The 24,910-nt window shown below is 44.5% G+C and overlaps 1 protein-coding gene across 1 annotated transcript in view; it reads right to left on the bottom strand.

Annotated features, from left to right (window-relative positions):
• fnbp1b (formin binding protein 1b) overlaps positions 1-24,596 on the bottom strand; it is a 337,119-nt gene extending 312,523 nt beyond the window's left edge. Inside the window, exon 1 of the mRNA XM_070863799.1 lies at positions 24,380-24,596. Coding sequence (XP_070719900.1) covers positions 24,380-24,403 — 24 coding nt within the window. The 5' untranslated portion in view covers positions 24,404-24,596. The remainder of the gene's footprint in view (positions 1-24,379) is intronic.
• Positions 24,597-24,910: the final 314 nt, after the last annotated feature.

Raw genomic sequence — 24,910 nt, 5'->3', positions numbered from 1 at the left:
TTGTTCAATTGGTCCGCCATTTCTTTGTTCCCCGTTATGACTTCCCCTGATTCTGACTGCAGGGGACCTACGTTTGTCTTTACTAACCTTTTTCTCTTTACATATCTATAGAAACTTTTGCAATCCGTCTTAATGTTCCCTGCAAGCTTCTTCTCATACTCCATTTTCCCTGCCCTAATCAAACCCTTTGTCCTCCTCTGCTGAGTTCTAAATTTCTCCCAGTCCCCAGGTTCGCTGTTATTTCTGGCCAATTTGTATGCCACTTCCTTGGCTTTAATACTATCCCTGATTTCCCTTGATAGCCACGGTTGAGCCACCTTCCCTTTTTTATTTTTATGCCAGACAGGAATGTACAATTGTTGTAGTTCATCCATGCGGTCTCTAAATGTCTGCCATTGCCCATCCACAGTCAACCCCTTAAGTATCATTCGCCAATCCATCCCAGCCAATTCACGCCTCATACCTTCAAAGTTAGCCTTCTTTAAGTTCTGGACCATGGTCTCTGAATTAACTGTTTCATTCTCCATCCCAATGCAGAATTCCACCATATTATGGTCACTCTTCCCCAAGGGGCCTCGCACAACGAGATTGCTAATTAATCCTCTCTCATTACATAACACCCAGTCTAAGATGGCCTCCCCCTTAGTTGGTTCCTCGACATAACAGTCCTAACTTTTCCAAACTCTCCTCATAACTGAAGTCTCTCATCCCTGGTATGCCTCCTCTGTACCCTTTCCAAGGCCTTTACATCACTCCTGGAGTGTGGTGCCCAGAATTGTCCACAATACTCTAATTGAGGCCTAACCAGTGATTCATAAAGTTCCAGCTTTTAGATAATATTCCTCTATTTATAAACCCAAGGAACCCATATGATTGTTTAACTTTATCAACTTGTCCTTTCACCTTTAAGGATTTATGTTTATGGACAGCAAGGTGTCTCTACTCATCTACACTTTTCAAAATCATGCTATTTATAGTACAGGTTGAACCTCCCTTATCCGGAACTCTCAGGACCTGGCCTATTCTGGATAAGGGATTTTTCTGGACGAGGGATGGTCACGTTAAATTGGATGGTACAGGTCATCATCATAGGCAGTCTCTCGGAATCGTTTAACATGAGTTCTTTGGTGGCTGTGCAGTCCAATACGAGAACCACAGTCTCTGTCACAGGTGGGACAGATAGTCATTGAGGGAAGGGGTCGGTGGGACTGGTTTGCCGCACGCTCTTTCCGCTGCCTGTGCTTGATTGCTGCATGCTCTCGGCGACGAGACTCAAGGTGCTCAGTGCCCTCCCGGATGAACTTCCTCAACTTCGGGCGGTCTTTGGCCAGGGACTCCCAAGTGTCAGTGGAGATGTTGCACTTTATTTGGAAGGCTTTGAGGGTGTCCTTGTATCGTTGCCACCGCCCACCTTTGGCTCGTTTGCTGTGAAGGAGTTCAGAGTAGAGCACATGCTTTGGGAGTCTCATGTCTGGCATGCGAACTACGTGGCCTGCCCAGTGGAGCTGATCAAGTGTGGTCAGTGCTTCAATGCTGGGGATGTTGGCCTGGTCGAGAACACCAACGGTGGTGCTCCCAGGATGTCTCTGCAAGATCCTACAAATCCCCTGGGATGGCATAGGTACTGAGCATGGGGATATCAGGGCTGGCTGACTTGGGGCTGGGAGTGCGACAGAGAGATCATTTTGGGGGGGGGGGGGGGGGGCGGCCAAAAAGAGAATCGCAGGGACAGGCCAGCAATTGCGGGAGTCGGCAGCGAGGAACTACTTCAATTTGTTCATGTCGGAGCTCTGCGCATTTGCCACCCGGCGGCCAGGAATGGTTCTGGAAGAAGGGTGATTCTGGATAAGGGAGGTTCAACCTGTATACTGTTTTTCTTTATGAGTCCTCCCAAAGTGCATCACTTCATACTTCTCTACATTGAACCCCATCTGCCATGCATCTGTCCATTTAACCATTCTGCCTACGTTATCCTGAAGTCTACAATTATCCTGATCATTATCTCCTACGTTGCCAAGTTTTGTATAATCTGCAAACTTTATAATGCTGCTCCCTACACCAGAGTCGAGGTCGTTTATAAAAATGTCAAAGAATACTGACCCTTGGGGACTACCACTGCAAACCACCTCCCAGTCTGAAGAACATCCATCCACCATCACCCTCTGCTTTCTGTCACGATTTATTCTGTTCATTTTTTTTCTTTATTTACTTTTTCAGAGTTTTATAGTTTATTATACAATGGATATGTTACATGTTCAAACAATACTGAAGTTATGAGCGAAACCCCTCTAAAAAATAAAATTGTAACTCTTCGTTTGCTGATTAAATCCAGGAAAGTAGCTTGAACTGTGAAGACTGACCAGGTTACAACCGTTAACTTACATTACGCAGCAAACATGAAAGGCGACCGACTGCACTTGTGATTAGCCAAAAATGAGAAACACACAGAGATGAATAAATTAGCATGCATTGCACTAAAGGGTTAAATCCCATATTCCCTTTCAGGCATACAGATATTGGGCCCAAGTTTCCACATGATTTGCGCCTGATTTTTTAGGAGCAACTGGTGGAGAACGGGCTATCTTAGAAATCGCAATTCTCCACATTTTTTTTTCTGCAGTTCTAGTCAGGTAGTTCTACTTTGGAACAGAATTTTTTCTTCAAAAGAGGGCGTGTACGGCCACTGACGCTTGATTTCAAAGTTTCCACAGTGAAAACGTACTCCAAACTAAAGTAGAATGGAGCAAGTGAAGATTTTTGTAGAACTGAAAAAACCTGTTCTACACATTAAAAAATCAGGCGCAGGTTACAAATTAGGCAGCCAGAACGAGGTGGGGGGGCAAAGGGAAGTCATTAAATTCTGCAATCAATCCTTATTTATACTTCTACAAATATTATACAAATAAATCCAACCTGAATAAACATTTATAAGCAAAGAAAAGATTAAATAAACCATCTTCCTACCTGTGTGAAAGTGCTTCAGCCATCGTTCGTTCCCACAGGGGATGGGGAAGGAAACCGCCGTTTGTTGCCGTGGAGGGGAGGGAGGGGAAGGAGACAGCGGTTTGTTGCCGTGGAGGGGAGGGAGGGGAAGGAAACCGCCGTTTGTTGCCGTGGAAGGGAGGGAGGGGAAGGAGACAGCGGTTTGTTGCCGTGGAGGGGAGGGAGGGGAAGGAGACAGCGGTTTGTTGCTGTGGAAGGGAGGGAGGGGAAGGAGACAGCGGGATGTTGCCGTGGAGGGGAGGGAGGGGAAGGAGACAGCGGTTTGTTGCCGTGGAGGGGAGGGAGGGGGAGGAGACAGCGGTTTGTTGCCGTGGAGGGGAGGGAGGGGGAGGAAACCGCTGTTTGTTGCCTTGGAGGGTGGGGAAGGGAAGGAGACAGTGAGAAGGGTAGCCTCAGTGCTGATGGCAATGTGCTTTTATTAAAAAATGTTCAAAAATTAAACAGCTACAAAGAACTACAAAAATGGCCGAGTGCCAATGTTTCCTTCACATTGCGCGATCGTGAACGCTCCAACGCGCACGCGCAGCGTTGCCGGCAGGAAAAAAACTAATTTAAATAGTACCCGCCCCCTCCCACTTACAAAATCGGCGCGAGTGTAGGCTCCGCGCCAAACAGACAAGGAGCTGCAAAGCGCTCGAGAATAGCGCGGTTTTTTTTCTGGCGCCGTTTTAGGCGCGAAAAACAGGCGCCCAGCTCGGAGGGGCGCCCGTTTTTTATCTTGTGGAAACTTGGGCCCATAAAGTTTAAATGTGTCAAACTCACTGGACAGAAGACAAAACTCACTGCTCTCAAATCAATTCATAGATCTGAATTTATATGAACTCAATATACATATGCCATGTTAATTCATGGTTCACAGCTGCATTTTTTAATGGTGATTACAGAACATTAAGTTATCATTTAGTGTAGATGTCATAAATCAATGACACAGAACTCACTGGTAAATATCTGGCTGCAGTTCCACTGTCAACAAAAAAGAGAGGAGCCAAAAGTAAATGAAATCATTGCATAAATTTTAAAGTGCATGTTCAAAAGCAGATATTTTGAACGGAACTAAAAACTGTCTTATAATCTCATCTCAGGGTTTCATTGATGATTATGTGATTTATGTCTAAACACCTTAATTAGTTACTGCGTGATAATCATAGCAATAAAAAGACAGCAGGACAAACATATAATTCAGTGAAAAATGTGAGCCTTTCTTTATCTCTAATGGCTTAGTTAAGAATAAGCTTTTTTATATTATTTTTGAGCTGCACTTTGTGGATCAGACAAATTAAGAGATGGATTAATTGTATTTCTGTGGCACAGTACAAGAATGAATTAATACGTACCCAATACAAACAAAAATTGCTGCTGGATAGTCATAAGAAATACCATTTTGACTATAGAATTGAAAAGTTCTAGAGCATAAGACGACAGGGCTATTGCCAAAAATAGCAGCCTTTGAGTCTGAGTAGCAGAGCAAGCAACATGTCCTTTGACCTCTAACGTCTCGGTTCAAACCTACCTGACTGATGTAACAAAGTGTCCGAAGCAAAATAAGTTTGGACAACCTAATCAGTTTTTGAATGGGCATGGGTCTGCAGCAGAAAACCATTAATTGGCACGAACCTTCAAAATCCTACAGACTAAGTTTAATGATGGCTGTTGTGGAAATTGGAAATATCTCACTGGTGCACCCTCCCAGCTAAAGCAACTATGCACAAAGAGATAAAGGGCACAGAAACAAAAAAACTGCTCAGCCTTTTTAATCAACTTTGTCCTTTACACACAACAGCAGGCATTTGCTGAGTTTGAAGCCATTTCTGTAAACTATTAATTGTGTGCATGAATCATCTGCAAAGCTGAGACTAGGCAGTGTGACACAATTCACTCTTTTGCATGTTAACATTTGAAATGTTCATTTCCCAGCATTACACATGGTGAAGAAAGCCCCAGAAATAGGCTGTTCTAATATTGGGTAATTGCGTAGATACACAAAGTTTGATTTGCTGGATTGAAAAGTTGCCTTAATTTTATGTTTAAGATAAAATATATCTCTGCAAGTGTCCAGAATATATTGGATTATTTGTTTAAAAACTGGAGAACGGAGAATTCAACTGCATAAATCTCAGTGTACAGTTGTGTGGTGGTTATGTTATTAGGTTAGTAATGGGGAGAACACGAGTTCCAATCCCACCAAGGCAGTTTGAGAATTTGAATTCAGTTTTTAAAAATCTGGCCGAAATGTGACTTCAGTTCGACACCAATCTGGTTGACTCTTAACTGCCCTCTGAAGTGGCCTTGTAAGCCACTCAACTGTATCAAAGCAGGGTAAAAAATGCCACCCTTGCTAACACTGAAAATTTATCATGAAAATTCGAATAACTACCCAGGTACTGTGTCGCAAATGACACATTTCCAACAAGTCTCCCCTGCTATTTCTGTCTCCCATTTTAAAATTTTTCTTTAAACTTTTCTTAAGACTCATTTTTAAATTTATATTGCTGATTCCAAACACATGCAAAGAACCATAGGGTGACATTCCTGAACAAAGCAAACCGGAAAACATTCATTTTTCACTAATTAATTCTCACCAACAAAACTGCATTTTCAATAATGACTTATTTATCCTCTTATTTCTTCAAATGAATTATTTTAGGTTGGTAAGCACCATATGTCCTTTAGAAATCCATGCTGACTGGCTCCAATTCGTTTAGATATCTCTCCAAGTGCTGAGTAATTTCATCCTCGAGTGTCGGAGTTTACCAATAACTAAAATAAGACCAACTGGCCTTTAATTTCACAGCTTAATCTTGTTCATCTGACCCTTACTTGATGTGCATCTACCCTACCCCACCCAGTGTGCCTTCAGCCACCTAGGATCACCTGTTGAGACAAAACAACTTGCATTTATATACTGCCTTTAATGTAAAAAAGCCACAGAAGTAGATATTAGGAGGATGACTAAAAACTTGGTCAAAGAGCTCAGTTTTAAGAAGGGTCCAAAAGGTAGGTAGAGCAAAGGGAACAACAGATGGAAATCCACAGGTGAGATCGAGGTGGTTGAAGGCATCATTCCCAATGGTGAGAGGGTGAATGCACAAGAGTCAGAGGAACAGAGAATTTAAAAGGATTTTGTATATGGCTGAAGAAGTTGGCAGAGGGAGGAGTGAGACCATGAAGAAAGTTATAACATTGGGAGACTGGAAGCCAGTGCAAGTCAGTGAGGATGGGGAAGATGGATGAATGGGGCTTGGTGCAGGATAAGGTACATGCAGCAGAGTTTTGGGTGAGCTGAAGTTTATGGAGAGTGGAGGATGAGAATCTGGCTGGAAGAATACTGGAATAATCGAGTCTGGAGCAGCAAATGGGGCATGGTAGCGGCAATGTTAGAGGTAGAAAGGTCTTTGTGATGGAGAGGATATGGGATCAGAACCTCAGTTCAGGGTCGAATATAAAATTGAGATTGCAAGCTGTCTGGGTCAGCTTGAGGCAGTGGTTAGCAAGGCGGATAAAATGGGTGGCAAGTCTGTGGGGGCCAAAGATGATGGCTTCTATCTTACTACTGTTCAGCTGGAGGAAACAACAAGGGATCCTCTACTAGATGTTAGACAAACAGTCTGATAACTTGGAGGCAGTTGGTAGAAAGTTCGAGTTGGGTGTTGTTGCAAGCATACACATATGCTGACTGCATATCTGCAGATTATATTGTCGAGGGGCAGTTTATAGATGAGAAGAGGGGTCTTTTTGAGGCTAAGGTGCAGGAACTGGAAGATAAATCATTGTTGGAGATGCTGCTGGCTATAATTTAATAGGTAACAGAGGAACCAAGCAAGGGCAGTGCCTCAGAGATGGACAATGGAGGAAAGTCTTTGGAGGAGAATGGTATGGTTGCCCATGCCAAGGACTGCAGAGGTCAAGGAAGCATAATACTCCACAGTCACAGAGGATGTAATTTATGAATTTGTTAGGACTGTTTCAGTGTTGTAGCAGGCACAGAAACCAGATTGGAGAGATTCAAACAGAGTTGTGGGAGAGAAAAGGGAGGTTGGAGATGCGAAGGTAGTTTATAAGGACAGAGTTGTCATGGGTGTGTTATTTTTTGAGCAGGGATGTGACAACACGCATTTTGAAAGGGAAGAAGCACTAACCAAGGAGAAGGAACCTTCCAAAATGTCAGCTACTATGGGGCCTGGAACGGAAGTAGGTGGTCAGCAGTTTAGTGGAAATGGGGTCAAGGTGAGCTCAGAGAAAGCATATGTTGAGTTGAACGTAAGAGCATAAGAAATAGGAGCAGGAGTGGGCCATTTGGCCCCTCGAGCCTGCTCCGCCATTCAATAAAATCATGGCTGATCTGATCCTGGCCTCAACTCAACTTCCCTGCCCGTTCCCCATAACCTTTGACTCCCTTATCGTTCAAAAATCTGTCTATCTCCGCCTTAAATATATTCAATGATCCAGCCTCCACAGCTCTCTGGGGTACAGAATTCCAAAGATTCACAACCCTCAGGAGAATAAATTCCTCCTCATTTCTGTTTTAAATGGGCGCCCCATTATTCTGAAATTATGTCCTCTAGTTCTAGATTCCCCCACGAGGGGAAACATCCTCTCTGCATCTACCCTGCCAAGCCCCCTCAGAATCTTATACGTTTCAATAAGATCACCTCTCAGTCTTCTAAACTCCAATGAGTACAGGCCCAACCTTTCTTCATACGACAACCCCTTCATCTCAGGAATCAACCTCATGAACCAATCTGAAGTGCCTCCAAAGCAACTATATCCTTTCTTAAATAAGGAGACCAAAACTGTATGCAGTACTCCAGGTCTTGCCAACACCCTATACAGTTGTAGCTGTACTTGCCTAATTTTATACTCCATCCCTCTTGCAATACAGGCCAACATTTCATTTGCCTTCCTAATTACTTCTTGTACCTGCATACTAACTTTTTGTGTTTCATGTACAAAGACCCCCAGATCTCTCTGTATCGCAACATTTTGTAATCTCTCGCCATTTAAATAATAATTTTTTTTTCTTTTTCCTCCCAAAGTGGACAACCTCACATTTTCCCACATTAAGGGCTCAAGTTTCGGCCCGAGTTGCTCCTATTTTTTTGGAGCAACTAGTTTGCTCCAGTTCTCGTGATTTAGAACAGTTTCATTTTAGAACAGATTTTGTTTTTCAAAAGGGGGCATGTCCGCCCACTTATGCCTGTTTTGCAAGGTCAGGCAGCGAAAACTTACTCCAAACTAACTTAGAATGGAGTAAGTGTAGATTTTTGTACGCTCAAAAAAACCTTGCCTACACTTAGAAAATCAGGCATAGGTTACAAATCAAGCGTAGGGAACGAGGGGCGGGGGGTTAAACAAACACTAAACACTTCACTTTTACAAATAAAGAGCCATCATCAATAATAAAATGATAAATAAACCAATAAATCAATCCAAATAAATTAAATTTAAAAAATTAAAAATCACTCAATAAATAAAAAAATTATTTCTACTCATCTACTGCAGCACCAGGGAGAAGAGGGGAAGAGAAGATGATGGGGGGGGGGGGGGAGGGGGGAGGGGGGGGGGAAAGAAGATGATGGGATGGGGGATTGGGGGGGGGGGAAGAGATGATAGGATGGGGGGTGGGGAAGAGAAGATGATGGGGGTGGGGGGGGGGGGGAAAGAGAGAAGATGATGGGGGTGGGGGGGGGGGGAGAAGAGAGAAGATGATGGGGGGTGGAGAGAAGAGATGATGATGGGGGGTGGGGGGGGGGAAAGAGAAGATGATGGGGGGTTGGGGGGGGGGGGGAAAGAGAAGGTGATGGGGGAGAGAAGATGATGATGGGGGTGGGAGGAGAGAAGATGATGATTTGGGGGGGGGGGGGGGAGAAAAGAGAAGAAGATGGAGGGGGGGGGCGGGGGGGAGAAAGAGAAGATGATGCCGGGCTGCTGCCGACGCCGCCGTCTCTTCGGGTGGGGCCCACCCCAGCAAGATGCAGGGTGGGCAGGCAGGCCCAGCCGACGACGAGGAAGCCGGGCCCCACCGAGGACTTCGGGCAGGACCAGCACGCAGCCGATGCCAGGCTGCCGACGCCGGCTCTTCGAGCGGGACTCACCCCAGTGAGAGGCCGGGCGGGCGGGCCCCACCGTCGAGGTAAGATGCGCAGGCCATTCGGCAGGGGATAGGGGCAATGTCCCTTCGGCCTGGAATAGGGTCGTCGCCCCGGAGACAGGACGCCGGCAGCTGCTGCGCATGCGCGCAGCTGCCGCAACTGTTTTCGGCGCAGGACTGTAGCTCCGCCCCCAGCAGCTCCTGCTGCGCCGCGCCAAGGTGGAATCGAGCCTACAGCTATTGGAGAAGGTAAGCACTCGGCGCAATTTCTGTTCTATAAATTAGGCGGGCCTCTCCGACGTGCGCCGTTCTTGCGGGCGGCCAAAACTTCACCCCTATTACTCTATCTGCCATTTTTTTGCCCACTCACTTAGCCTATTTGTATCCCTTTGTAGATTCTTTGCGTCCTCCTCATAACTTGCTTTCCCACCTATCTTTGTATCAGCAAATTTGGCTACGTTACACTCGGTCCCTTCATCTAAGTCATTAATATAGATTGTAAATAGTTGAGGCCCCAGCACTGATCCCTGTGGCACCCCACTAGTTACAGTTTGCCAAACTGAAAATGACCCATTTATCCCCACTCTGTGTTCTGTTAGTTAGCCAATCCTCTGTCCATGTTAATATATTACCCCCAAGTTGGGAGAGAAATTAAAGAGACGGATGCAAGGAAATGGTCAGAGATGATCATGTCAGTAATCAAGACCAAGAGAATAAAGGGTGCACAGGAGATGGCATGGTCAAGAGGGTGACTGAATACTCATTCTCGCGCCCCCCCCACCCCCCCTATGATTTTTGGCAATTATCCTAAATCTGTCCTCTGGTTGCCAACCTTTCTGCCACTGGAAATAGTTTCTCCTTATTTACTATCAAAAATCCTCGTAATTTTGAACGACTGTTTTAAACTTCTCTTAACTTTCTCTGGTCAAAGCAAAGCAATCCCAGCTTCTCTAGCCTTTTTACATCACTGAAATCCCTCGTCCCTGGTACCATTCTGATAAATCCAGATAAATTTGAATATTCAGTTCGTTTTTTTTTAAAAAAGACTGCACCAAGGGTTTGTAAACTAATTATGCACGTACAGGGTACCACATTTCTGGTGGAAAATTAAGTAATCCCAGCCAGTACCATCCAATTCATTCCCACTGATGTTAGGATGTCCGAAGCTTTCAATACATTTTTTAAATAATAAACTTCTGAAAATATAAATATAAACATGAGTAGCAAAAGAAAATCTATAGCTTATAAGAAAACTCTTAATAATTAATTTGTGACTTCAACTGATATGCTTTCTGGAATTTGCACACAACATCAGTATTAAAAGGGTTAAAATCATTACCACAGAATATCATTCATACCAACTGCTTCCTGTTCAGCCATGTCTAAAAAAGGCAGTATTAGGTTTGTATAGCATTCATCATCCTTCTCCTTTCTTAGAATTCAAGCGACATCAAGATGACTCTTCTGCCTATGTGGTTACAATATGGTTTGGCAAGTTCTACGAAACTCTCAAGGCTCCAAAAGCTCCAGCTCATTTTTATTTAAGAGTGTCTACTAAAAAGATTAAAATTATTACTCTGATAGCTTAAATGGTAAATGTGTATGTAGCCGAGCTAAGTAGACAGGGAAAGTTTCAAGTACGATTGTGGGTCTAAACCTGCAATGACCACAATTTTATCACATTCACATTGCAAAAAATATCTGGCAGATCTTCCCAAAGCTGCTCGCCTATGTGGATGTTAAAACTTGATTACATTTGCTGAGGCATTTTCGGCACAGCTTGTGAAAACTAGACATGGGTATGGTAATGGTTTGGTTACTGGTCCAGTAATCCAGAAGCCTGGACTAATAATTCCGTGAACATGAGTTCAAATCCCACCATGGCAGTTTGAGAATTCAGTTTATAAAGCTGGCCTGATCTTAGACTTCACTCATTCTCCTTTATAGTGTATTTTCAATGACAGACCACAAAATAAAATCGAATTTAATCCAAGGTGAGCAACATAAACAAACAAATTAAAATCATGTTTGCACATCAATAAGCAAAGTGTGCATGAAATAATTTTGTTTCAAGAATCAACCCACACTACAACACTAAGCAGCAACTTGCAATCACAGTAAGTTCGGAGTGAATTGCAATCTCTTAAACATACAACAGTCGATATACTGCAAAATAATTATTTATATCAGCCATTTCACACGTAAACTAAAGCAAGCACTGGCTGCTAGTTACAACATAACTTTCAGATATTTATTATTTTCCTTTATAGGTAATTGCTTGGCTTCAATTTTAAAATATTAACAGCACTTATATAATGCATCCCTGGCTCAGTTTAACTGAAGACTACCTCACTATTTCTGTCTTATAAATGCCGAGATAAAATTTAGCTGTGGCCTCTTGGGAGTTAACAGAGAAATAGTCTGACTCAAAACGTGTTGCATCTTCATATTGGTTTTGATATACAGATTCTATTATTATACTTCAGTTAACAGTCCTTTAAAAAGTTACAGTGTAATAGCATACTTTTAAAATTCCAAGAATGAATGGGTGCCTTACTTATTAATACACAGTTAATGTTTTTCTCTGAGAGGGTTGTAAATCTGTGGAATTCGCTGACTCAGAGAGCTGTGGAAGCTGGGACACTGAATAAATTTAAGATAGAAATAGACAGTTTCTTAACCGATAAGGGGATAAAGAGTTATGGCAAGCAGGCGGGGAAGTGGAACTGAGTCCATGATCTGATCAGCCACGATCTTATTGAGTGGTGGAGCAGGCTCGAGGGGCCGTATGGCCTACTCCTGTTCCTATTTCTTATGTTCTTATGTTCTAAATTTATCATAACTAGGTTTCTCTGTTTTTCCCCAAATGGAAAGTATAATTGGTAATATGGATCCAACAACTCACTCGAGAAGCATGTCCAACATCAATGGGGAAAAACAGGTCTCCCCCCACAAGTGGAAACATTTTCCCCATTTCTACCTTAACAAACCCTTTCATTATCTTAAAGACCTATCAGGTTTTTTCTTTTCTCAAGAAAAGAGTCAGTATATTCAATCTTTCCTCACAGGTATAACCTCTCATTTCTGCTATCATCCTTGTGAATCTTTTTCACCTTCTCCAATGCCTCTATATCCTTTTTATAATATGGAGACCAGAACTGTATACAGTACTCCGTGTGGTCTATCCAAGGTTCTAAACACGTTTAACATAACTTCTCTACTTTTCAATTCCATCCCTCTAGAAATGAACCCCAGTGCCTGAATTGCCCTTTTATGGACTTTTAACCTGCATCGCTACTTTTAGTGATGTGTCACTGTACTCCGAGATCCCTTTGCTCCTCTACCCACTTTGGACCATAATCCAAGCAGTATGTGGCCTCCTTATTCTTAAGTTGAGAGGTGTCAGTGCTGGAGAATGGAACTTTTCCACTCTGCTGCAATGATAACTTTTCCATTTCTCATACCAACTGCTCAGATTGAGTGTGCCAACTTTAACCAAATCATGGGCAGTTTTTGTTATGGACCTACATCTGCTAAGTGTCGAAAGTCATTTCAAATAAAACCTTAATATCAGAAAAAGTAACATTTCAAGCCATCATGCTAAGCTGGATCAGGACCCAAGTTCCAGAGGAGAAAAAAAGAATGTTAACTAATTATCCATCCAGTCACCATAATTTAGAATTGTAAAGTATTTACAATTCTAATATTTAAAGGTTGTTTTGTCTAAAATAGTTTGTTAATTTAAATTATCGATTTGTTTGAAAATAGAATAGATAATGGAGTGAGCTGCAAGACCTCTTATCTAGAATGAGGAGATCTCGAGACGCCGTAATCGTGACCATATTCAAGAAAGGGGACAAGTCCGACTGCGGTAACTACAAAGGAGGTTGTTTCCCTGCTGTCGGCCACAGGGAAAGTCATCACACGAATCCTCCTCAACTGCCTTCTCCCGGTGGCTGAAGAGCTCCTCCAATAGTCTCAATGCGGATTCCACCCACTAAGGGGCAAAATGGACATGATTTTCACCGCGCGGCAAATACAAGAGAAATGCATGGAACAGCACCAACCCTTGTACATGGCCTTCTTTGACCTCACAAAAGCCTTCAACACGGTCAACCGTGAGGAATTATGGAATGTCCTCCTCAGATTCGGCTGCCCTCAAAAGTTTGTCACCATCCTCCAACTGCTTCATGATGACATGCAAGCTGTGATCCTGACCAACAGATCCACCACAGACTCAATCCACGTACGGACCGGGATCAAGCAAGGCTATGTCATCGCACCAATGCTCTTCTTGATTTTCCTTGCTGCAATGCTCCATCTCACCCTCAGCAAGTTCCCCGCTGGAGTGGAGCTAAATTACAGAACAAACAGAAATCTGTTCAAACTCCACCACCTCCAGACCAGATCCAAGATCGCCCCATCCGCCATCATTGAATTACAGTACGAAGACGACGCTTGCATCTGCGCACACTCGGAGGCCGAACTCCAAGCAATCGACAACACATTCACCGAGGCGTACGAGAGCATGGGCCTTACACTAAACATCCATAAGACAAAGGTCCCGCAGCACCGACCCTCGGTTATCAAAATCCACGACGAAGCCTTGGACAACGTGGACCATTTTCCATCCCTCGGGAGCCTACTGTCAACAAGGGCAAACATCGACGACGAGGTCTAACACCGCCGTCACTGTGCCAGTGTAGCCTTTGGTCGCATGAGGAAGAGACCAGGATCTCAAACCCGGCACCAAGCTCATGGTCTACAGAGCAGTAGTGATACCCGTCCTCCTATATGGCTCAGAGACATGGACTATGTAAAGCAGGCACCTCAAAACACTAGAGAAGTACCACCAATGCTGCCTCCGCAAAATCCTGCAAATTCAATGGCAGGATAGGCACACGAACATCAGTGTTCTCACTCAAGCCGACATCCCCAGCATCAAAGCATTGACCACGTTCGACCAGCTCCGTTGGGCGATCCACATCGTCCGCATGCCTGATACGAGACTCCCAAAACAAGCCTCTATTCTGAGCTTCAACACGGCAAGCGAGCCCCAGGTGGACAGAGGAAATGCTTCAAGGACACTCTCAAAGCCTCCTTGAAAAAGTGCAACATCCCCACCAACACCTGGGAATCCCTGGCCCAAGGCCACTCAAAGTGGAGGAAAAGCATCCAGGAAGGCGCTGAACACCTCGAGTCTCTTCGCCGGGAGCAAGCTGAAGCCAAGCATAGACAACGGAAGGAGCGCACGGCAACCCAGACACCCCACCCACCCATTCCTTCAACCACTGTCTGCCCCACCTGTGACAGAGACTGTAGGTCCCGCACTGGACTCTTCAGTCACTTGAGAACTCATTTTTAGTGTGGAAGCAAGTCATCCTAGACTCCGAGGGACTGCCTAAGAAGAGGCGAGATTATGGAGTGAGCTGCAAGATCAAGGAGTTTGAATACATAATAAGCAAACAGTTAATTCTCATCTTCACAGGCAAACTTGTGTTCTTTTGAATTGATGTTTCAGAATTTATTGATAGCAAGAACAGATTTCCCACGGTATTTCTTGCTGCAAATCAGAAAATGTTTTATACGATACAATGCACTCCCATTAACATTTAACGGGGGAGTGGAATATCCCTTTCACAATAGACTTAAAGGGGTTGCTTTGAGAAAAGCTATAAGCGAAGTTGAAGCTATGTTTAACGCAGTTGTCTCTTTTAAGGCCATAAAGTATGCTTGGGATGGGGTGGAATGCACCAAACAGGCACATTGAGAGATCAATTTGAAGTTCATTTGTTTTGCTGAGAGAAGTTAAGATTGTTCAGTTATGATTTGGTCTTGTTTTATGAATGAGATTTGAACCAATCAGGTACAAGTGCAGCATTTTCATGTGTGGTGGCCGTTGTGTATCTGTGAAGCATGCACTCCCATGTTCCGCCACCAGGGAGCGCATCCCCTGAAGTCCCAAGGGATCCCAGCATCCCTTGGGAGCACTGTATATAAGCCCCTAAGGCCTGTTCCTCACTCTGGAGTATCTTAATAAAGACAGAGGTCACTGTTACTTTAACCTCTCTGTGTGCAGTCTCATCTGTGTTAGGAACACAATAGTGGGCACATTAGATGCAATATATATATATTATATATGCCAATTTCTTACCATAAATCAGATTTTTTTTTAAATACATTGTTCTGCTACTCAAGTGAAACTGTGTTTATGTTGGTCTATCCCTTTAAAAGTGCCAAGTCCAGTTGTAAATCCTGAGGTGAAGTGCTGTTGATGGACTGGCAGATTAGCAGATGCAGGTAAATTTCTGTCTCTAAATCAAAAGCAACCCGCATAAAATGGCTACATGTATCCCTTTTAAAAAATCCTTTGTTACTTAAATGTAACTGATTGGTGCAAGACTCGAGGTTTTTATGGCCAGACAAGCCATTGTCTTTGCTCTGTGGCTTGCTCAGAGGATATGCTGTTTATAACATATTAGCAACAATGTTTGACAGGGAAACTGTTAGAGAAGATAACTGTAATTCTTGCAGGAAGTGTGAGCGATATGCAAAATGTAATAGATTACTGGCAAATCTCCCATTATGTTGCTCACAGCAAGTCCTGTGCCAGTCAGATTTTTGAGCTTTTTCAATTCTGACCCTATGTCTCTGTTTCCATCACAATATCTTACATACTGTATCTAAAATACAAGGCAGTAATTCAACTGAATTGTTCTGGTAACATGAACATTAACAGTAAGAAGCCAAGGAACAAGTCAGCAGAACCCCAAAACTGAAGTCCCTTAAATTCATTATAATGTTTTGCTGTTCTTCATGCAGCCAAGTGTTTACGAGAAAATCTTTCAGTTTGTGCATTTAAAAGTAATTTTAGATTATGAACATGTATTTAACTTCAGTTTACTTTTAAGCTCTCTTGGTTACAACATTTTCTGAGAGAATTATCTTTTTCTTAAACCATTCATTGGAATCACTGAAATTAAAACTGCCACAGAAATAATAGGTTTTGGATCAGTTTATTTGTGAATATGTATTTCCAACTTTTCTCACTGTTGAATTGTCTGCAATGAAAAGTTAGCAAAGATGACAGCGGTAATTTGATAGCTCGCATAATGTGACCAGCACGACTACATTCTCTCAACACAATCCAAGTTAATAAGCACAAAATCTAACGTTGTAAAGCTGGATGTTTTTCATGTGGTCATAATACGAAAATTTCACACACACACCAATCTTGTATCTTACTGAAATCCTCGTGACAGCACTGTTGTTCGGGGTATTATATTAAAAAGATTATTAATTTGAAGCACCTGTATTTCTACACCACAAGTACTCTCTAACAAGGTGGCAATGCAGTACTCAAAAGGCCACAACCAGTATATAAATGAAAAATGTATGATCATGTGTCAGCTATGATTATTGTATTGAACATGCTGATGTACAACTTGCTGCAATACATTCTGGTCATCATATGCAAACAATCAGAAACAATGCTGGATCCTCAATCCTATGGTACAACATAGCTGTTGCTGCCATCATGCAAAAACTATCATGATGGACTGCAGATGTGATTATTTTGAAATATTACAAGCATGCAAACACCAACTAATATTACCACAATATATTAGACAATACAAAGGGTCATGAAATTCAACTGCAAATTATTTCTTGATCAACTTGCACTAATACTGTTACAACTGTTAATTAATTTAATCATCGTAATCGTAACATCAATAGCATAGGCAGTTTTGAATGATAAATACACAAGAATAAATTAAGCCTCAAAATTAAAAGAATGCATTCAAAAATATACCCAGGAATAATTTCAAGGCAACTGTGTTGTTCAGGTCATTGTTACAAACTACTTGTTCACTCTTGCGCTTTGTGACGTTATTGCCTTTTAACTGATCCGTGGTGTCCATTATTGATTGCACTGGTTCAAAGAATAGCCGACCACTACCTTTCTCAGGTCAATAAATGTAGCCATGCCACTGTCACCCACATCCCATGAAAAATAGAAACAGAGGCTTTAGGAGCAGATTACTGTGACCTAGTCAATGTTATAATGACATTCACAAAAAGTAAACAATATGGATATCCAATCCCTCTATACCTCCCTCCCCCACCAGGATGGCCTCAGGGTGCTCCGTTTCTTCCTTGAACAGAGGTCCAACCAGTTCCCAACCACCACTATCCTCCTCCTCCTCCTCCTCCTCCTCCTCCTTCGCCTGGCTGAACTTGAACAACTTCTCCTTTGACTCCACTCACTTCCTCCAAATTAAGTGTTGCTATGGGAACCCGCATGGACCCGAGCTCTGCCTGCCATCCTCAGCCTCTTGCACTGTTCCCACGAAGCTCAACGTAAGCTCCAGGGACAGCACCTCATCTTTCGTTTAGGCTCGAAACAGCCATCTGGACTCAACATCGAGTTCAACAATTTCAGAGCATAACACCTGTACCTATTTATTTTCTCTTTTTTTCTCCCCCCTCTCTTTCCCATGGCAGCGGTTGATGATTGTTATTTCCATTTACACCCCATCTAGACTCATCTTTTGTTTCTTAACTCGCCCCATTACCATCACTTTTTGCCTTGCACCATCATCCATTTTGTCTCATGGGGCCCAAGTTTTGGCCTCAGTTGCTCCTGATTTTTTGGAGCAACTGGTGTAGAACGGAGTATGTTAGAAGTTCAAATTCTCGGCATTTAGTTTGCTCCAGTTCTAGTCAGTTAGAACAGTTTCACTTTGGAACAGAATTTTTTTTTCAAAGGGGGCATGTCCGGCCACTTACGCCTGTTTTCAAAGTTTCGGCAGTGAAAACTTAATTCTAAGTTAGTTTGGAGTAAGTGAAGATTTTTGTATGCTCGAAAAAACCTTGTCTACACTTTAGAAAATCAGGCGTAGGTTACAAATCAGGCGTAGGGAATGGGGAGGCGGGCGGGGGAGGTTTAAAGGGAAGTTTACAAACATTAAACACTTCAGTTTTACAAATAAAGAGTCATTATCAATAATAAATGATAAAAACATCAATAAATCAACCAATAAAATCAAAAAAAAAATTAATAAGAAATAAATTTTTTTTTAAATCAATAAATAAAACATTTTCTACTTACCGACTGCAGCACCGGGAGCCCTCCAACAGCATGCTGGGATGCCCCCCAGTCCCCCAGTGTGTCTCTGTCAGTGTCTCTCACTCTCTGTCTGTCAGTGTCTGTGTTTCTGACAGCGAGGGGTGGGGAGGAGAGGCGGGGGGTGGGGAGGAGAGGCGGGGGGGGGGGTGGAGTGGGGAGGAGAGGGGGGGGTGGAGTGGGGAGGAGAGGGGGGGGGTGGAGTGGGGAGGAGAGGGGGGGGTGGAGTGGGGAGGAGAGGGGGGGGTGGAGTGGGGAGGAGAGGGGGGGGTGGAGTGGGGAGGAGAGGGGGGGGTGGAGTGGGGAGGAGAGGGGGGGTGGAGTGGGGAGGAGAGGGGGGGGTGGAGTGGGGAGGAGAGGGGGGGGTGGCGTGGGGAGGAGAGGGGGGGGTGGCGTGGGGAGGAGAGGGGGGGGTGGCGTGGGGAGGAGAGGGGGGGGTGGCGTGGGGAGGAGAGGGGGGGGTGGCGTGGGGAGGAGAGGGGGGGAGAGGGGGGGAGAGGGGGGGTGGAGTGGGGAGGAGAGGGGGGGTGGAGTGGGGAGGAGAGGGGGGGGTGGAGTGGGGAGGAGAGGGGGGGGTGGAGTGGGGAGGAGAGGGGGGGGTGGAGTGGGGAGGAGAGGGGGGGTGGAGTGGGGAGGAGAGGGGGGGTGGAGTGGGGAGGAGAGAAGGGAGGGAGGGGAAGGGGGGAAGAGAAAGGAGAGGGAGGCTGAACGGGCCGGGCCGGTCAGAGAGTGTGGGGGGGAGGGAGGTCGGGCGCGGGGGAAGCGGATGTCGGGTCCGGCGGGGGTGGGATGGGAGCGGGAGTCAGGTCCGGGGGCAGGGAGTGGGAGTCGAGTCGGGAGGAAGCAGGAGCTGGGCGTGGGAGGAGCCTTATCCACGCAGCCCCAATGAGGCCATTGGGCCAGGGCTAGGGGCTGCGTCCTTCGGGCCTCTCCCACACAGTTTTGTGCACCTGGAGCTACTGCACATGCGCGCCCACTGTACCGCGCATGTGCAGAGGTCCCGGCACTGTTTTCAGCGCAGGGATCTGGCTCCGCCCCCTGCAGCTCGTGCTGCGCCGCGCCGAGGGCCAGAGGGCCTGCAGGGAGCCGGAGAATCTGGAAGTTTTTTTTAGGCGCACTTTGTGGCGCGAAAAACGGGCGTCCAGGTCGGGGCTGCGCCGTTCTAGGCGCGGCCTGAAACTTGGGCCCTTAATCTCTTCCACCTTCCATCCCATCACAGACCTTTCCTTGTGTTCTTTCCTCTCCTCCCCTCCTCCCTTTCCCTGCCTCGACACTTGCTTAAAAACCTGTTACATCTCTAACTTTTTTCCAGTTCTGACGAAGGGACATTAACCTGAAACGTTAACGGTTTCTCTTTCCACAGATGCTGTCTGAAATGTTGAGCATTTCCTGTTTTCATTTCAGATTTCCAGCAGCCGAATATTTTGCTTTTGCAAACTACATTCTTACTGGTTGTGCAGTTCAGCATGGTGTCTCTAATTAAGTTTTTATTTTAGCTTACAACAGCTTCCAGTGAGGGCATTCACGGCAATCAGTATCATTAATCTGTAATTAACTTTCGACCCCATTTCAGCAGCACAACTAAGACCGCCTATTTCCACCTGTGTAACATCACCCATCTCTGCCTTTGCCTCAGCTCATCCTCTGCTGAAGCCCTCATCCATACCTTTGTTACCTCTAGACTTGACTATTCTAACGCACTCCTGCCTGGCCTCCCACCTTCGACCCTACGAAAACTAGAAGTGATCCAAAACTCAGCTGCCCGTGTCCTAACTCTCACCAAATCCTGCTTTCTCTACCACAGAAAATTGTTGAGGCCAGTTCATTCGATATATTCAAAAGAGAGTTAATGTGGCCCTTACGGCTAAAGGGATCAAGGGGTATGGAGAGAAAGCAGGAATGGGGTACTTAAGTTGCATGATCAGCCATGATCATATTGAATGGTGGTGCAAGCTCGAAGGGCCGAATGGCCCGCTCCTGCACTTATTTTCTATGTTTCTTTGCTCACCCATCATCCCTGTGCTCGTTGACCGACATTGGCTCCCGGTTAATGAACGCCACAATTTCAAAATTCTCATTCTTGTTTTCAAATCCCTCCATGGCTCAGCCTCTCCCTATCACTGCAATCTCCTCCAGCCCCACAACCCCCATCCCCACACCCACACCCACCCAAGATGTTTGCGCTCCTCTAATTCTGCCTTCTTGAGCATCCCCGATTATAAATCGCTCACAGGAACATTGGTGGCCGTGCCTTTTGTTGCCTTGGCCCCAAGCTCTGGAATTCCCTGGCTTAACGCCTCCACCTCTCCATCGTCCTTAAAACCTGCTTCTTTGATCAAGCTTTTGGTCACCTGCCTTAATTTCTCCTTATGTGGCTCGGTGTCAAATTTTTTCGTCTCATAATACTCCTGTGAAGCACCTTGGGACATTTCACTATGTTAAAGGCGTTATATAAATACAAGTTGCTGTTGTTGTAAATATGTCCACATTATAGGGTTAATAGGTACATGTGATAGATGCATAAACTAAGCAATAAGATTTTCTAAAACTTGGCCCAAATATATATGTATATTTATTTTTGGGGGAGTTTTACTTGTTCATGTTTGAAACTTTCCCCACTTCACACCGATATCGCAACAGTCATTGTTTCCTGATGTTGATGACTGATTATATGATCATTGAAGGTTTAAAATTCTTAAGTAATTGCTTTACATGCACTAGAATGCAATCTACTATTCATTATCAGAAAATAGCAGGTAATAGTATTATACAAATAAACACTAAAATTCTTATCTGTCACAAGGACTTATTGACTCCACATCCCCAATGTCTCCACACAGTGTTCAAACCCAATTTTCTTACAAATTATAAATCACCATTTCAATCCAACGAGCTATTACTTTTTTTAAAAAGTTAAATTGAAACCAATCATGTCCCATCCCTCTACCATGAACTTCATATGATGGCCTCGGGTACAAAACTAAATTTGCATTAATAGAGGGTCATTTGCTAGGATTGCAATAGTTTCTACTTCTAACAACAACTTGTATTTATATAGCACTATTAACAAAGTGAAATATTCCAAGGAGCTTCACAGAAATATTAGGAGATAAAAAATTTAACACCGAGCTGCATAATGAGAAATTAGGGCTGGTGACCAAAAGCTTGGTCAAAGAGGTAGGTTTTAAGGAACACCTTGAAGGAGGAAAGAAAGGCAGGGAATTCCAGACCTTGGGGCCCAGGTATCATAAGGCACGGCCACCAATGGTTCAGCAATTATAATCAGGGATGTTCAAAAATGAGGGGGGCGGGGGCTGGAGGAGGTTAGAGAGATAGGGAGGGGCGAGGCCTGGATGAGAATTTTGAAATCGAGGCGTTGCTTAAGAACATAAGAATTAGGAACAGAAGTCGGCCATCTAGCCCCTCGAGCCTGCCCCACCATTCAATGAGATCATGGCTGATCTGGTCGTGGACTCAGCTCCACTTACCCGCCCTCTCCCCGTAACCCTTAATTCCCTTATTGGTTAAAAATCTATCTATCTTTGACTTGAAAACATTCAATGAGCTAGCCTCAACTGCTTCCTTGGGCAGAGAATTCCACAGATTCACAACCCTCTGGGAGAAGACATTTTTTCTCAACTCGGTTTTAAATTGGCTCCTCTGTATTTTGAGGCTGTGCCCCCTAGTTCTAGTCTCCCCCACCAATGGAAACAACCCCTCTGCCTCGATCTTGTCTATCCCTTTCATTATTTTAAATGTTTCTATAAGATCACCCCTCATCCTTCTGAACTCCAAGGAGTAAAGACCCAGTCTACTCAATCTATCATCATAAGGTAACCCCCTCATTTCTGGAATCAGCCTCGTGAATCATCTCTGTACCCCTTCCAAAGCTAGTATATCCTTCCTTAAGTAAGGTGACCAAAACTGCACGCAGTACTCCAGGTGCAGCCTTACCAATACCTTATACAGTTGCAGCAAGACCTCCCTGCTTTTGTACTCCATCCCTTTCGCAATGAAGGCCAACATTCCATTTGCCTTCCTGATTACCTGCTGCACCTGCAAACTAACCTTTTGGGAGACCCAGGTCGAGTGGCACCGTTGAATGTTTTTATGTTTTGCAGGTAAACTCAAAAGAGTTTCCTCTAAAAGAGTTTCATGCACAAGGACACCCAGGTCCCTTTGCACTACAGCATGTTGTAATTTCTCCCCATTCAAATAATATTCCCTTTTACTGTTTTTTTTCCCCAAGGTGGATGACCTCACACTTTCCGACATTGTATTCCATCTGCCAAACCTTAGCCCATTCGCTTAACCTATCCAAATCTCCTTGCAGTCTCTCGGAGTCCTCTACACAACCCGCTTTCCCACTAATCTTAGTGTCATCTGCAAATTTTGTTGCACTACACTCTGTCCCCTCTTCTAGGTCATCGATGTATATTGTAAACAGTTGTGGTCCCAGCACTGATCCCTGTAGCACACCACTAACCACTGATTTCCAACCTGAAAAGGACCCATTTATCCCGACTCTCTGCTTTTTGTTCGCCAGCCAATTCTCTATCCATGCTAATACATTTCCTCTGATTCCGCGTACCTTTATCTTCTGCAGTAACCTTTTGTGTGGCACCTTATCGAATGCCTTTTGGAAATCTAAATACACCACATCCATCGGTACACCTCTATCCACTATGCTCGTTATATCCTCAAAGAATTCCAGTAAATTAGTTAAACATGATTTCCCCTTCATGAATCCATGCTGCGTCTGCTTGATTGCACTATTCCTAACCAGATGTCCCGCTATTTCTTCCTTAATGATAGTTTCAAGCATTTTCCCCACTACAGATGTTAAACTAACCGGCCTATAGTTACCTGCCTTTTGCCTGCCCCCTTTTTTAAACAGAGGCGTTACATTAGCTGCTCTCCAATCCGTTGGTACCTCCCCAGAGTCCAGAGAATTTTGGAAGATTATAACGAATGCATCTGCTATAACTTCAGCCATCTCTTTTAATACCCTGGGATGTATTTCATCAGGACCAGGGGACTTGTCTACCTTCAGTCCCATTAGCCTGTCCAGCACTACCCCCCTAGTGATAGTGATTGTCTCAAGGTCCTCCCTTCCCACATTCCTGTGGCCTGCAAATTTTGGCATTGTTTTTGTTTTAACTGGGAACTCAGCTCACGGATGGGTGAGGGGGACTTGGTGCGAGTTAGGACATGGGCTGCCGAGTTTTGGATGACCTCGAGTTTATGTAGGGTAAAATGTGGGAGGCCAACCAGAAGTGTGTTGGAACAGTCAAATCTATTCCTTTAGCAAACAGTATTTTTCAGTGATTAACTCTCCACCTTTACGGCACTCACTGGTCTCAGAATTAACTAACCTTTCTCTCCAACTTATCTAGCAAGATCTAAATGCAGAACATGTTTGATACAGCCAAGCACTGCCATGCGTATCCAAGGCGTAAGAGGCAGCATTTCTCCTTCAGGTTTTACCCACTTTACTATCATTTGGGGGAGGGGGGGTAAAAACACTAATAACTTGCAACCAACCTATTAAAATACCTTTGTCTGCCGTAGTCAGGTGCTTAATGTGCACGCCAATGACTTGCTACTTGTTTAAAAGGCCGGTTTCCCTGCCTCTTACAGTAACGGAAATTTAATTTTAAAAATGCAATTTTTATTTTTAAAAATTCAATCACCAGAGAGATGCTGCAATTCCCAATTCGATCGTAAACAATTCAGGTTATTGATCTGCTTCTTGGCTCAAGAGGTCGACCCACTTCTCACAATTAGATTTTTTTTAAAGAAACGGGTTGAAACATAATTTGGAGGAAAAAAATGCACAATAAAATTAAACAACGGACTCATCCCCGCCTGCTTGCGCTTCAGGCTCGTATTTACATTGCTATCTCGTGTTTCTTCAGCTGCATTATAAAAAATAAAACTGCAGATGGAAATGTTTTCAAATTGCAAGAAGCAAATTTCAAACCATTTGGTTAAATATTTTCCGAACAGTGATTGCAATGATTAACCAGTCTGCAAATAAGTACATCAATCTCCCTCAGCTCTTCGCTGATTTTTGAGCTGAAAGGTATACATACACCTTGGGCGTTTAATAAAACACAAAACATATATTTTGCCCGGTTTTTGTCCTCTCCCTCACTCACCCACAGTTCCGTTCCCCAGCTCATGGTCGACGAACGGTTCCAGAATTAAAATGAAAAAAAATTGAAGCAAAACGTAAAAACAACCACCGCGCTGCGAACTGGCAAAGGCGCCGATTATAATCCGTCGGAAGGTCGAGCAGACTTGCTCTGAATTGCGATTCGGCTTTATTTCTCCTTCATGGCTCTGCGCTCGGCTCTTGCCCCACTCGCAGCAGATTGACAATATGGCCAACGGCTGAGCGCGGGAGAGAGCGCGAGCGGGGCAGGGCGCGCCGGCCGCGGGAGCGCGGAGAGCGCAGGTAGGTGGAGGGGAGGGGTGTGTGAGGTGAGGTGAGGGGAACGGAGGGGAGGTGAGGTGAGGGGAACGGAGGGGAGGGGGTGTGAGGGGAACGGAGGGGAGGGGGTGTGAGGGGAACGGAGGGGAGGGGGTGTGAGGTGAGGGTAGCTATGGGGAGGGGGTGTGAGGTGAGGGGAGGGGAGGGGATGTGAGGGGAGGGGAGGGGATGTGAGGGGAGGGGAGGGGGTGTGAGG

This window comes from Pristiophorus japonicus, chromosome 20 (genome assembly GCF_044704955.1).
Source record: "Pristiophorus japonicus isolate sPriJap1 chromosome 20, sPriJap1.hap1, whole genome shotgun sequence".
Lineage (NCBI taxonomy): Eukaryota > Metazoa > Chordata > Chondrichthyes > Pristiophoridae > Pristiophorus > Pristiophorus japonicus.
Note: the sequence above shows the minus strand (reverse complement) of the source record. Positions and strands in the feature narration are given on the sequence as shown.